Source organism: Pituophis catenifer, unplaced genomic scaffold, assembly GCF_029215685.1.
Source record: "Pituophis catenifer annectens isolate HBS135680 unplaced genomic scaffold, rPitCat1.0.hap2 SCAF_16, whole genome shotgun sequence".
Taxonomy (NCBI): Eukaryota; Metazoa; Chordata; class Lepidosauria; order Squamata; family Colubridae; genus Pituophis; species Pituophis catenifer.
This window is the reverse complement of record NW_027256896.1, coordinates 2101164-2115613: the sequence shown is the minus strand read 5'-3', so window position 1 is coordinate 2115613 and position 14450 is coordinate 2101164. Positions and strand designations below refer to the sequence as shown.

The 14450-nt window shown below is 54.9% G+C and overlaps 1 protein-coding gene across 1 annotated transcript; it reads right to left on the bottom strand.

Annotated features, from left to right (window-relative positions):
* Positions 1-2195: 2195 nt before the first annotated feature.
* SCNN1B (sodium channel epithelial 1 subunit beta) lies at positions 2196-13306 on the bottom strand. Its single transcript, XM_070954827.1, has 13 exons — positions 12996-13306; positions 12159-12456; positions 11516-11706; positions 9345-9448; positions 8601-8764; positions 8233-8331; positions 6426-6518; positions 6052-6169; positions 5611-5686; positions 5466-5523; positions 5150-5211; positions 3160-3235; positions 2196-2606 (listed from the first exon to the last, which is right to left on the bottom strand). The coding sequence occupies exons 1-13, from the start codon at positions 13304-13306 to the stop codon at positions 2196-2198; spliced, it is 2061 nt and encodes a 686-aa protein (XP_070810928.1).
* Between the last annotated feature and the right edge of the window lie 1144 nt (positions 13307-14450).

Genomic DNA, 14450 nt, shown 5'->3' with positions numbered 1-14450 from the left:
GAGCTCAAGGCAATGCATAGAAGCCTCCCTCCTCTGATTTTCCTCACTGAAACTTCTGTGGGGCAGACTTGACAGATAGGAGCTGGGCCAAAGTTGCTTGGGGTGCTTCTTGTGATTCTTCTGTCTTGGGGGGCAGGAGGTATTTGACTCTGGCCTTTCTGCCCCCACCTATCCTATCCTCAACACAAGTAGGACATCTGGCATCAGAAGGTGACAGCACGCCTGTAAGCAAGGTGGCTCTTTCGAAGCCCAGAGCAGCTGCCAGCAGAGGAAAGCCTCTCCCGGGGCTGGAGGGCAAGGGCAAAATGCTGTCTCTTCTGGCCCAGCTGCCCAATTTCCTGAGCAAGAGGCAATGCAGAGTCCAAACTGAGTTGGACTTCCATACAGCAGAGGAGTCCTACTTTCCACAAAATGTAAGAGTAACATGGCAGATTTCTGGCTCAACAGCAACACTTGGTCTTTAGGACCTACCAATGTGGCAGCCGCCTGTGGAAGCCACCCGGTGCCCTTCAGCCCAGAACATGGCGAGCAGCAGTGGTGCAACGGCCCAAGGGCTGTGCTGTGGGTGTGTGCGTACCGCTTCAAACGTGTGTGCCTGAGCTGCAAGGACTGGAAAGGCAGCATTTTTGCCTGCAAACTCACTGTGGAGGAGAACACAAGTGTGCAGCATTTCAAGAGGCGATTTTTCTCCCCCCTAGCATCAAACAGCATTGTTCTGAAAATTGCAGTGGCCAGAGATGCCAAACAGATCCAGGCCACTGATTCAGGAAGAGCTGTGCTGATCAAAATGGATAGAATAGAGCTGGACAGGACCTTGGAGGTCTTCTAGTCCAACCCCCTGTTCAGGAAGGAGACCCTATACCATTTCAGACAGATGGGAGTCCAGTCTCTTCTTAAAAGCCTCCAATGATGGAGACCCACAACTTCTGACGGCAAGCTTTTTCGCTGGTTAATTGTCCTCTCCTTAGTTCTAGATTGCTTCTTTCCTTGAGTTCCATCCATGAAGCCCAGTGATTTTGCATTCAGATCCCCAGCAGGGGTCCTGAAGCTGCTCAGGCTTCTGAGGGACCAGGAAGCTGCCCCCCCTCCCTCCTACCTGGAAGTTGCTGAGCTCAGGGTCCCCTTCTGCATCAAACAGCAAACCCAGACCATGCAGCGCGTTTCCTAAGTGCTCCTGGAGGCGACGGGGGGACCCTGCAGGGCCACAGTACTTCAGGGAGAGCAAGCCATGCACGATGCTCTGCTTCTTTCCCCTCTCTGGCTCTCCACCCCCAACCAGGGACTCTTCTCCCCCTCTGGGCACTGCCTGGGGATGGATCCTTTGACTGCCTCTTTTGCACACCTGGGACGTCTTGGTCTGGGTAACTGTCTTCTGCCACGTGCCTCTGCCTCACATGTTGGCAAAGGTGAAGAACGAATGCTGGGATTCCCTTTGAGAGGGCACTTGGTGTGAATTCTGATCTGGCTCGGATTCGGCCTAGGCGGATGGGCACCAAGCTGGCCAGCGACAACCTGCTGCCAGTTTTTCACAGCTCCACCTGCCCACAGACGCTCTAAAAAGCAGCTGGCACCTTTCTCCTCAACCCCTGTGACTCCTTGTCCTGTGAGGAGAAGAGTTTTGTGCCCCCCGCCCCAAAAAGGAAAGTGAGGGCAAGTAGAGGCGGAAAAGTGACAAAGGGAGCAGGGTTTTCACTCAAACTGGGTTTATTCTGTGACAAGCTTTGTAACTTTTATAATGGCCCATTTCTTCGCAGTGACTCCCTTCCATATCAGCCTTTTGATCAGCTCCAATGGAGTCCGTCATGGGACGTCGGCCCCTCCGGGGAGCTGCCTGCCCACCAGGCGCCTCTCCCGTAAAGCAGCAGCAGGCGCAGGCAGGGCCAAGAAAGCCTCTTTTATTACAGACGGCCTTGCCCTGGCTGCTCCCCTCCCCAGGCCCCCTGTTCAATTTAAGATGTGCACCACTATCAGGCATTTCCCATGATTGGCCGTAAGCCCCCCTTTCAGAATGTTTACGCCAACCAGATTTATGCCCAGAAAGCAATGCAGTTAGCAGCAGATCAGGGCTCTCCAGCTGCCCCCCAAGCTTCTGCTGTGTTGAGTGGAGCTGGAGGATGGCTGTGCTGTCCAAGAGGGAGGGGAAGGATGCCCTGCAAGTGCCTGGGGGAGCCGGGAGGACCCTTGCTTTCCTGGCCTCACTCGCTCTTTGTGACTCCAGGAGTGTCTTCCTCATCGCTGTCTGGCACCACCAGATCCACAGGGAGCACACGAAGCGAGTCATACTTGGGGGGTGGTGTGCCCGGCTCAGAGCCGGCCCCTCGAGCATCTGGGGTCCCATCCCCCAGGTCCTCAGCTGCTGCCTTCTTCTCCTCCTCCCCGCAGAAGCCCAGATTGGTGTAGGCCTCCACTTTCTCGCAGACGGACGGGAGGGCATCTGGGGGCCTGGCGGCCGGCTTCCACTTCAGCCCCTTGCCCCAGGAGATCAGCTTCAGGACACTGATCCAGACGAAGTCAATGAGGATCTCCCCGAACTCAATGAGGCACAGGACGGAGCCTCCCATCCAGAAGCCGAACTGCCCACCCAGGCTGGAGAGGAGCCAGACAATCTGCCGTGGGGAGAGAGGCTGGGGTGAGAGCTGGCTGGCTCAGGCATCCCCGGAGCAGAGATGCAGGGATCGGCCTCGCGGCTTGGCCAAACTCTCCTGGCCAAAGGGGGTCTGGAGCTGGGCTGCTCCTTGCCCTTATGGTCCCACACGAGGCCAACATGGAGGTGAGGATCGCTCACCAATCCAGCTCCAGAAGCCAAAGCCAGACTTCTAACCTTTTGAATTTCAGGTACTGTTTTCTCCTCAGCTGCAAGGAGCTTTGAGCCAAGCAACCCAGTCACCCCATTGCCTCCAGTCGGCCTCTCCCAGTTTTCCCGGGTGCTGACATTATTCCTGCCACATGCAAAGCAGGGCTTGCTGCTAATCATGAGCAAAGCGCACACCCTCCTCCCACGCGACATTCCACATCAGAGGAGGCACCCGCCGTTGCGTTGCCCATCCCTGCTTACCAATGAACTCGGCCTCCTCTGTGGGGGACGAGCCTTCTCAGGACCTCTGGGGAAGGAGGGGGCTGGAGGACCAGGCCTCTTGCCATCTCAAAGGTACCACTTACCGTTGTTGCTGCAGATTCTGAGATGGTGCGGTAGTTGTACTCCTGGAAGTAGATGCTGAGCTTGATGATTCCGTTTCTGTGACGGAAAAATAAGGAACATTCAGGAGTCCTCAAAGTGTGAGACAAGACCTCCTTCCTGTTTCTCTACACCTTTTCTAATGGCCTGTGGTTTTCAGAATGTCACAGAACAACAGACGCGTAAGAGTTTGAAGGTACCTCAAAGGACCTGAGTGCAAGATCTGCTCCACCATCCCTCACAGAGGACCGTCCAATCTCTAGCTGGCCCTTCAGCAAGGAACCAGCTACTTTGTGCGTGAACCTGCTCCATTGGCTGAGAGTTCATACAATCAGGATCCTCCTGACATCCTAGCCTGAGCCTCCTTCCATGGGGTTCTGGTTCTATCACGCAAGGCAAGAGAGCAGGTCCACCCGCTCCTCTCTGTGATCCTGCTTTGGATTTCTGAAGAGCTTTGCCCTATCTTGCCCTCAGGAGGACCATACCCATGTCATACCCACCGAGCCTGATCAAGGCACACGGAGTGAACCCATTACTTCCCATGATCTGGACTCTATGATCCTGATGGTGCAAATAGTATTTGCCCTTCTAGCACCTCTAGCATGCTTTCATGAGGATTACCAGCTTCGTCCAATCCTATACTCGCCTTTCCTTTTTCCTAAACAGATACAGAACTTTACATGATGTCCCACCCAGTCAGTCTTGACCATATAGCTCAGGGGTCCCCACCCCAACCCTGTTTGAAACTGGGCCACGCAAGCGATGGGCAAGCGCTTATGTGTGAAGCTCCACTCACAGGAGCGGAGGGTGCTAGAGTGGAGGGCACTTGTGCTCGTTCACAAAGCTCCATTCACACATCCGACCCTCTGTGCCAGGCCAGGCCAGGCCACCAAGGGAAGGTTGGGGACTGCTGACATAGATACTTTCTCTAGGATGATCTATCCCTGACCTGCTCCTTCAGGTCTTTCAATTCCTGAGTCTTCTCCTTCAAAGCTTCTCTCAGGTTGTCTTCTGCAATCTTTTTAAGTGTCTCCTCAACTCCCTTAGTCAAGATCTTGATCAAGGTACTGGATGGTAAAGAGCCCTCCAGACCTCCCTCCAGATCGGTGGACTCCTGGGATGCGGCAATTCAGCCAAGTGTGAATAGATCACACAGCATCATCATCTAGTCTCTATTTCATCACTTTTCGAAGGAGACCATCCTCAGAGACTCTGCTGAAGACCTTGCTGAGGTCCAGGTGCCTATGTCTGCACCAGGTCTCAGTCTCCTTCTCTCTCACTCCAGGGGGCTGAGTCATATCCAGCCGGAAGGTTGAAGGTCAGGCTGGGCTGCTCAAGTCTCAGAAGCCAAAGGGGGCTCCGGTGGGCTTTCCTCTGCCCCTGCCAGGCACCCCCACCCTCAAAGCAGAGCTCAAAGAGGACAGAAGTATAGCCAGGGCAACGGGCTGGAACAAACACAGGGACATGTGCAATGTTTTGAACCAGAAGACGAGAGCCGAGACAAAACGAGTTTGAGGAAAGTTCACGGGAAGAGGGAAGCTTGGACAAATACATACACAGAGTATTTTTGACAAGAAGGGAAAGGTGTTTGGTTACCGCAGGGATTGGGAACAGCTGTAGGATTGTCCCTCTGTGCCAATCCTTGCACAAAGGTGCAGGCAAGGAAGCAGAACCGGCTAGGCTTACTCCTCCTGCTTGACCCCCAAGTGAGCTGGGCTCCCACAGCGAGAGGACAGAAGCCCCTATTCGCCTTCCAAGGGGCGTTTCCCTTCCCTTTCTGCACTCAGGGCTGCCCAAGCGAGTGTGGTGATTCAAGACCACTTGGTCAACTTCTCTCCCTCACAGCCCGACCTCTCACCACCCATGGCCCTCGGGTGGGGAGGCTGCTCCTCCCAGCCTTTCACTCCGCCCAGGAGCTGCAACCGATGCTTCCTGCCGCAACAGCCTCAATGAGGAAGACACACACGCACGCACCTGTCCAGAGTCACTTTGGTTGACGTGTCTCTTTCGTAAGACAAAATATGGAAAATCCAGTCCTAGCAAGAGGAAAGCAAAGGTCACAAGCAGGTCACGGCAGGTGACAGATGCTCTCACGGGGACCAAGAAGTGGGACGTTTCTGCTTAAATACCCATTTTACTTCCACGGGCTTTTAGAATTTAAACTATTGAACAGGGGTCCCCGGAAGTGTTGCTGAGCCTCCCCCCTCAGAGAAGTGTCAAATTGCTGCCCAGCTTCCCCTGCCCGGCCCTTGGAGAGGCCGGTGAGGAGCCGGCCGCAGGCAGGACTCACCTCTGAGGCGTCGGAGGGCCAGTCCGCCATGGAAATGGTCATCTTGTACTGGGTGTTGCTGGAGAAAGAGATGAAAGGTCAGGCTTTTCCCTTGGCCCCCTCAGCTCCCCCCCCCGGCTCTGCTTGACCACTTAACCAGCCTTACTTGCAGGTCTCCTTGCAAGATTGGATGCACATCTGCCGATGCTCCTGGCTCATTCGCAGGATGGAGTAGCAGTAGGCTGTAGGGAGGGAAACACCGTCTTGGCACAAGGCTGCTAATTTGAGCTTCAATGTTACCTTTAATTCTGCAGGAGAAACGCCTCGAACCAAAGTTTTATCTTTTTTTTTTTATTTATTTATATGCCGCCCTTCTCCGGAGACTCAGGGCAGCTTACAATGCGTTAAGCATTGCGTTAAGGTGTGCTTGAACTCTTTCTGTTGGGAGCAGCACACCTGGGTGTCTAAGAAGGGGCTTTGGCTGGCATTCGCTGTGCTTTCAGATTTCTCCCCCCCACCCAGCCTGGCCAGAAACCTCCAGGGGGCTCTGCAACTCCATTGTCTTGTGGGGTCCCTACAGCTGGGATTGTTCCCTCCATTTCCTCACCCCAGTCAGGATAATCCTCGTTGTTACAGTAATGGGCTCCTTTGGGCAGCGGGTAGGAATAGTGGGCACACTGACAGATCTTCACCATCTTGGCTTGGAAGCAGGAGCGCAGGCAGGCCTGGAAGAGGACGGGGTCCTGCTGGCCGTGTGCTCCCCAAGAGCAGACCTCAGCCCCAGCTACTGGGCGCTACCACCTCCCCCTTGCCGGTTCTTAGCCGAATTCCTCCGAGAGGCCCCCACAGAGGGACCACAAGAGCTCTTGGGAATGTGACCATCTCAGCCCTCCCCCCTTCCAGGGCTCTTCACATGAAGCAGGGCAGAGCCTGGCACCAAGGGTGGCTCCTTGGGGAGGGGGGAGCAGCATCATTGCTCACCTGGATGGAGTACATGGTTTTGTACTGCCTTCGGAAGGGGGCCATCTTGCTGCCAGGATGGGTGCAGTTGGCACAAGCCCCCAACTCCTTGGCCTGCAAAGAGGGAACATTAGAGAACCCACCTTAGTGGCTCTCCCTAGACCTGGAGAACAGCCCTTTCCAACTGGGCTGCCCCCCCTCCAGGGATCTTCACATGGGGCAGGGCAGAGGACGAAAGTCCCTCTCTTCCGCAAATGCCTTTGCCCGCCTTGCTGTGCCCCAGCTGCAAAGGGCGGCTCCTCCCAGAGGTCTGAGCTGGTCTCTTGCAGGAATCAGGACAAGGGCCGCACATGGCCAGCTGGTATTTCCCCCCCCCCCACCATTTTCAAGAGACTCTGGCTAGAAAAGGGCCCCACCCATCGAGGAGGGAGGCTGCCAGTGCAAAGTGTTCCTGCGTGGCAGATTTTTCTAAGGAAAAGCACAAAGGATTATAAAACGAGTGTGCTTGTGCAATGAGAGGCTTATCTGGAACCACCTGGCAACCAGGAAAAAAGGGGCCACCCAGCACACCCAGAGACCAGGAAGCGCCCTTGTTCCCTCTCAAGGACAAGGCGGCCCTGAGGAGTTTGGAAACTTCCTCGGCAGTTTCAGAAGGAGACGGGGGCAGATTCAGAAACTGGGGGCCCTTTATCCCCCCTCTTTGCATTTTGGGTGGGTGTCCTCCTCCTCCCCCCCTCCAGAGCCAGAGCAGCTCTGTTCCTTCTGAGCAGCCCCACAGCCTGGCCTGGGAGGGCCTCCCTGGGCTCACCTGCCTTGCCCAGAAGACTCAAGAGGGCTCAGCTTTCAAGAGGCTGCAGCTGCTCTGCACCTGGCCGGGGGGGGGGGTGAGTCCCCAAGGTGGGTGAAGTGGTCGATCAGAGAGCTCACACGGCCCTTCTGCCCACAGAGCAGGACTGTGGGGCTGGGGCAAAGCGGAAGAGAGCAGAGCAGGGAGAGAAGGCTTGGCCTTCTAAGGGGAGCCCAAAGCTCTCCCCCACAACAGAATCACAAACATAGGCACCCTGGATTCCCCAGGCCTTGCTTGGTCTGGCAGAGGCATCGTCCACCACCTGCCCCTTGAGCTCAGCTCCCGAGCATCAGTCCCCGGGCGGCTCACTTCCTGCAATGGAGCCCAGCTCATCACACTGGGGCTTGCAGGAACTGGAGAGCACAGGGGGCTAGCTACAAAGCCCAGGACCCATCAGGAGGAGCCAAGGCAGGTCCTCCCAAAGACCATATTGCTCTACTCAAGCAGCAGGCAGGGGGCGAGGCTCCTTCTCAGAGCTGGGGATGCCGCCGTGCCATGTCCAGCAGACGGACCCCATGAGTCCCACCCATTGCTGCATTTTCCAAGGGGGCTTCAGATGCAGTTGAGGCAGCAGAGACCACTCCCAGCACTCAGCTTCCTGCTCTAATCATGTGCCCACCCCAGATGGGGAAGCTGCTCAGTTTTCCAGGTGCAAAGAGAGTGAGTCTCCAGCCTCTTCAGGACCCTATCAGAGGGCCAGTCACTGAAGGCAGCCAGGCCAGGAGGGGAGCTCCCCACAGCTGCCCCTTTTCTCTTGATGGGAAAAGGGCATTAATGGCCCAGGTCCCCCCTGCAAGGCCACAGGACTCTGGCCACAAAGACCAGCTAAGGGGGCTGTCAGCAAGGGACTCTCCCTTCGCGCCCCATGCCAGATCAACATCCCACAGTGCTCATCCTCTGGCCATACTGCAGAGTCCCCCAGCGACATGAAAGGGGGCCCCTTCCAGAAAACCAAGGACCCCAACCGGAACACCCCATCACCTGCGAAGCAGTGTAGTCCTCGTAGAGGTTCCTCACGGGAACATCAGACCCGTTGACAGTGCAGTCACTGTAGGGAGAGCCCATCCGCTCCAGTTCATCCTAGGCAGAAAGGCACGGAAAGACGGCAACGGTTGCTTCTGGCATTCAGGCATGGACGACATTCCCCCCAGACTGGGCTTCCCTGTCCCCGTTCACATCTCTGGGGAGTGCAGGTCACGCAGGGGTTGCAGTCCTCCGAAGGACTTCTTGGGAACCCACCGCAAGAAGGGGAAAGCAAGCCCCCCGATGCAGGAGACCCCTGGATTCCTTCCCACTCCTGGTTGGGTCCCAGTTCTCTTCAGGCGGTCAGCTCAGAGCGGCCCACCTACCACCAGGACGCCGATGGAGGTCTCGGTCCCTGACATGGCGTAGATGCCCTGATCCTTCAGGAAAGGGAAGCTGCCCTGCTCGTGCAGCATCAGCCGGGCTCCAGCCGTGGTGGTGAGGAAGGGGATGTAGTCCTTCTGGCTGATATCCAGGATCAGCTTCAGCCCTGCAGAGACAAAGCCCCACAGACATCACCCGGAGGCCGGGGGTCCTGGGAGAGAAAGGGGGGGCGGAAACAGGGGTCCAGCCTGTCTTCACTCTCTTTGTCGGGGGTCTTGTCTTGGCTGGGCATCCGGCCACTCTGCTACACCCTGGAGAACTAGGGCAGGCCACAAGCTTGGGGGCCCTGGAACCCACGCTCAGCTGAAGGGCCTGGCTGGTGCCTCTGAGCTTGCAACAGAGCGCTTCTTTGGCTGCCAGGGTCTCCCTGCTCCAGTTTGCTTTGAGCTAGATGTGCCCAGCCTTTGGAAGGGGGCTTGGCATCGACACCCACACAAATTCAGCCTTGCCAGCCTAAGGATAGTTTTCCCCCTGTCTCCAGACCTACAAATGGCGCTGAACACCACAGCTGCAGTGCAGGACCCCGAGACACTTTCTCCCTTCCTTGGGACCAAATTTACTTCAATGTGGGGGGAGAGGCATGGGGCCCCTGCCAGCTCGAGAGAGCCCTCCCCCCATCTCCAGCTGGAGCCCAGCCAGGCCTTGAGACACTCCCCCGGGGCTCTTCCACACCCCTGGGTACCCACCAAACTCTGCCCCCGGATTGGAGGAGACGAGGGGCTGCTTCTCCACTCCCCAGTTGAAGACGTAGCAGTTGCCGTGGTCTGGGTGGTAGAGGTGGGTGAAGTTTCTGCAGGAAGCCAAGCAGTGAAGAGATTATTCTCACAGGGAGGGTCGTGGGGGTCCTGGCACACCTCAGACTGGCTGGTCTGGCCCTTCCCAAACTTGAGGGGGGGTAATAAATCATCTTTCTGGTGCTGCACTTGGGGTCCTCCAGGGAAACCCTCCATCAGACCCTGAGCTGCCCTGAGAAATCAGAAAATTCATATCAAGCCTAGTGTCTCCTCCTGATTTCACTTCCCAGGGAAGGTTATTCACGCACTGGCCACGTTCACACAACCCAAGATGCCAAAATTATGAACGTGAAGGTGCCTCCTGGCTTCACCCAAAACCAGGCAGCCAGCAAATCACTTGTTGGAGGTTTCTCTTGAAACAAGCTGCCAACCCCCCGGGAGTCACAGGCATCCACCCTTCGGAGGAGGCCCTGAGCCATGAGCAGTTAACTGAGCCTTGCGTGTGGACCCTGTGAAGCCAGGTCTCAGGGCTCATGGACCAGAGCCCTGGTTTTGACATTCCGAAGAAAGGGGGCCTCCGGAGCTCCCTCTACACGTTCAGTTTCTCTGCAACTGTCCAGCTCACCTCCTAGGGTTGTTGCTATGTTGAAAAGGGGAGGGAGGATATAACTCCAATAAATTCACTGATAAAATGAATATACTGTCCTATTGCCCAATGCTTGTTTTCAGAAAAAAAATGGGCCCAGCCGGCTCTAAGCAAAAGAGCCTTTTTGGCCAGAGACCTTGCAAGAAGCACGAGGCTCCTGGCATCTCCGGAAGGCAAAGGGGGCAACGCTTTCCTGGGCCCTGGGATGTCTTATGGGGATGCGTAGCACTGGGTGGCAGCCACTGGGGTCAGCAAACTATGGACTGAGTGCAAACCAAGATAAGGGGTTTGTGGCAGATGGCTGTCGGTGAGATGTTTTTCTTTCAACAGAAAAACCAAACAATTTGGTGAAGAGGGTCAGTTGCCTCTCTTCAAACAGGAGTTAAAATTTTGGCTGATTGATTGCTCCTGGCAAGGCAATGGCCGAAAGGACAGGCAGCTGCCCTCTGAGCCGAGTCGGTGGACAAGAGTGCCACAGAGTTGCAGCCAAGACCCAGAGAGGTTCTGCAGGGGTCCAGGAGACGTCCAGGGAAGGGCCACGGGCAGCGGGACCTTTGCACCAGAGAAGCACATCCAGCTCAGCCTCGCTGGAGCTTCGTCAGGCCAACCTCAGCCGAACCTTCACAGGGAGTCCTGCCGAGGGATGGATGTCTGCTCACCCCAAAGATTTCTGGTATCCAAAGCACAAGCCTCTTGGCCAGGATCAGCTCTGGCAACTGAGAGACCATCCTGTCCTTCCTTGGGGGTGAGCACCCAAAGCCTAACCCCCCCCATCCCCATTGCACAGGAGGGAAGTCTTCTCTGCCTTGTTGGTTTTGGCTTGAGCCTAGCTGGTCTAAGCTTCTCTGGATCTGGGACTGAAGCTTTTGCGAAATCTTATTTCTGTACACAGGATATTCTTTCTCAGAGGGTAATCCACCCACCCTCTGTGACCGAACTGGACTGGGCTGGAAAAGGAAGCAGGAAGGCAGCAGGAAGTGGAGGAAGAGCAGGCAAGATGCTGTTAGCCCAAAGGCTGAGAAGTCAGCACCACCATCCTTCCTTGGATTCCCCCCCCCCCGACTGCAAGCACAACTTGTGTCACCAAAGGGAGCGACTCTGCAGACCACACACACCCATTGTGGCTTGTGGTTGTCACCACAGTTGGTAGCGCCAAGCATACTCACTTCCTGCTGCATCTTTCACTCAACCCTCCGTCATCCCCTTATGATCCCTCTCCTGCAGCTGAGGCCTCTGCAGGGGTCAGTTCAGAGCCTGCCAATGAGCAGCAACCAACTCACTTGCGGAGTCCTTTATGGGAAGCTCAGGCACTAGATCTCTGCCTTTTCCTTGGTTTACCTCAGGCTGATTTTTATACTCTAGTTTGTTTTGCAGGCCGCGGCACGTGGGTTCACACAGAACACGAAGAGCCGTACAAAGCTCTGCAGTTAAAGAAGGAACCAAGTCAAATGCTAAGTGAATTCTCCTGCACACGCACCTGTGGTTGCAAAGCTCAGCTCCATACAGACACGCCAAGATCATGTCCTCTGCCTGGTAGCCCATTTCGATCCTTTTGCTCAATGGCACTTTGGACAAGATGCTGGTAGACTGCAGGACGTACCACTCGGCCACCGCCTGGGCTGCACTGGTGAACTTCCGGTAGAAGCAGTGGGGGGTGAGGTGTGTGCACTGAGGATGCAACCAGGAGGGAAGGGAGAGCATGTTTGGAAAGGAAGCCTAGCAGCTGTGAGGAGGCATTGGCCTTTTCAAGTACATGGAAATAATGTCAAAGAAACAGTGGCGGTAACAGTTATTGCAGTGAGTTATCCCACGTGGAATTTTCTGAGTTGAGCCGTCCCACAGCAAGTTGGCCATAGCGACTTGTCCTGGGGTGAATTGTCCACAGCGATATGGCCATGGTGAGTTGGCTATGGTTAAATGGCCACATCAAGTTGGTTGCAGTGAATTGTCCTAGACTCCTAGCCAAAAGCTCAGAGCTGCCGGGACCACCCTGTGGGGGAGCCCTGCGGGTGCATCATCAGGCAGGGCTGCTGGGGCGGGGCATTGGCATGCCTAAGAGCAGGGGATGAGTTCCTCATCTGGGGGGGGCACGGGGGAAATCCTCCTCCTCCCCTGCTTACCAGTTTCAGAGCCAGCTTGTACCTCCTCGCTTCCGGGTTGCCAAAAGAGGAGTAGTTGTGGTGCCCTCCAAGACCAAGAGAGCTGTTCCCAAGAATGTCATGGATGACTGGATGAGCTGCATCACTCTCGTCAATCAAGACCAGGGGCATCTGGTTCCAGAGCTGCAAGTTGAGCTTTTCGCTTAGATTTGCTGCAGGGGTCGCCGATGAATTTTCCTGAAGAGGGTGCAGGATCCTTTCGAGGGCTGCCTCAATGAGCTCATCCAAATCTTTCAGGAAGGGCTTCACCTTAGAATACCTAAAACATGCGCCAAAGAAAGTTCATGCCAGGTTTGGTCATCACAAGTGGAAAATGCAGAGAGGATCCTGTGCAACCACACACACATCTCCAAACAATAATTGGGCACTAGGCCAAGTAGGAAGCCAAACCAAGGGCCATGACGAAATCCTAAGATGTCCTTCTTGTCTCCTTACGAGAGGGAGGTTCACTACTTTTGAGCTTCTCCAGCATCTGCAGGCTAACCTGTCAGCATCTCCTGCCCAATACCTTCTCTGCTGGGTCAAGGTCAATCAAGAGCCTGGTTCTTACCACGGGTACCAACTGCTCTGTAATTTGGGTTCTTTGGGCCAAATTAAGTTTTTACAGAAGGAAATGAGGAGAGCAGCCTGTGAGTGTTCATGTCCTTGGTCAAAATCACTGGCTTGGCCTTATGGCTCATGGGTAGCCTAGATGGAATCCCGTCAAATTTTAACAGCAGTATCAGGTACAATCGATGAATCCCAGTTTGTCCAGAGACCCTCTCGATACCAATCTGGATCCCTGCAGAGGGAACTCACCTGAAAGGACTTGCATTGCAGATGGTAACAGCAGGGAAGGTCATGGTCTTGAAGCCGATGGCCAGAGAGGCTGTAACGTTGTAGGACAGGTAGGTGTTGATAAGGATGCCCCACTGCCAGAATACCAGCGAAGCGAAGAGCAGAGTCAGGAAGAACCAGATCAGTTTCTTCTTTGGACCCTCACAAATGATGCGCTTGGGCCCATGGGTGTTGGTGTTGTCGCAGTACCAGACCAGCAGCTCCTGGTAGGTATATCCAGGGCCCTTCTGGAGGCGATGGAGAGCCTTCACGAAGTACTTCTTCAGAGTCATTGCAGAAGCTTCTGCAAAACAACAGACATAAATGGAGTAAGAAAAAAATGTCCAATTTCCCATTGATTGCAATAAGCAGCATCTTGAGAATAAGAAGCAACAGAGGAGCCAGCGGCAGGCAGGGTGGTGGCAGCGGTGGTGGTGCTACCTCTCACAATCTTAGATGTTGCTCAGTCAAAGCCCTGAATATGGGAGTAGACAGGGAGAATCTGGAACACTAACCCAGGAGGACAAATATGGCATCATGGGCATCTCTGGAACTTGATGGCACACTTGGCAGAGTTAGGTTCCCAACAGATATTGGGATGGTTGAACTCCCCACCCTCCCCACCCGTAATTACTGTGTGCCTCTTTGAAAGTCTGGTCATTTCACCTGGAGCAGGAGTGAAGGAGTACAACAAAAATATGAGAAACCCACTTCTTCCTGTGCATGCTGATCTTCCTCATCTATCAATTGGCAGGCTTAAATCCAGGAAGCCCCCTCTGGCACTTGCTCAACAGCTGTCTAACAACTTTGACAGCAACACATAGCGGAAAGCCAAATGGGCTGCTGAATTGCCAAATACAGGCAGTTACGTAGATGACCCTACACAAAAGTTGGCAGGTTTTGACCTTCCTCACCAGCATTGGTCAACTCTGAATAGGATCCGTACCCAACATGGTGTCTGCCAGGACTCATTGTTTAAGTGGGGTCTTGTCTCTACCCCTCAATGTGACTGTGGTGTTCCTCAACAAAATATCCACCACATTGGCTAACCGCCGCTGACAGGTCTGTGGACCTACCCTGTCCTGAAGGGGAAAAGAGAGGGACCCCTTGGGTGGCCGAGAGGAACGGACAAGTTTCTCGGAGGCCGGAGGCAACCCTCTAAGTCAGCAGCAGGGGACGGCAGCCATGGCGGCTGCCTCGAGACTGCGACAGATCGGGACAAGCAAAGTGCAGGAGGAAGGAAGAAAAGATGATGTGCTTCAGAGCCGGGTGAGTGACACCAGCCCAGGCGAGAACAACGCGTTAAACCTCTATTTATTTATTAATAAATAAAACCCCCAACCTTACTTAGTGGCTGAAGTTCAGAGGGGCTTGAAGATTTTGGGGGAAAAAAGGGGAGAAAGAAGTTTTAAACCCTTTAAGAACCTTATTTCACCA

Excerpts from the sequence above, each read along its gene's own strand:
- SCNN1B (XM_070954827.1), bottom strand. The coding sequence starts at position 13,306 with ATGACTCTGAAGAAGTACTTCGTGAAGGCTCTCCATCGCCTCCAGAAG. Across the intron at positions 9,449-11,515 it reads GCTGAGCTTTGCAACCACAG|AAACTTCACCCACCTCTACC; the intron begins GTGCGTGTGCAG and ends GGCTTCCTGCAG. Across the intron at positions 8,765-9,344 it reads CAATCCGGGGGCAGAGTTTG|GGCTGAAGCTGATCCTGGAT; the intron begins GTGGGTACCCAG and ends TTGTCTCTGCAG.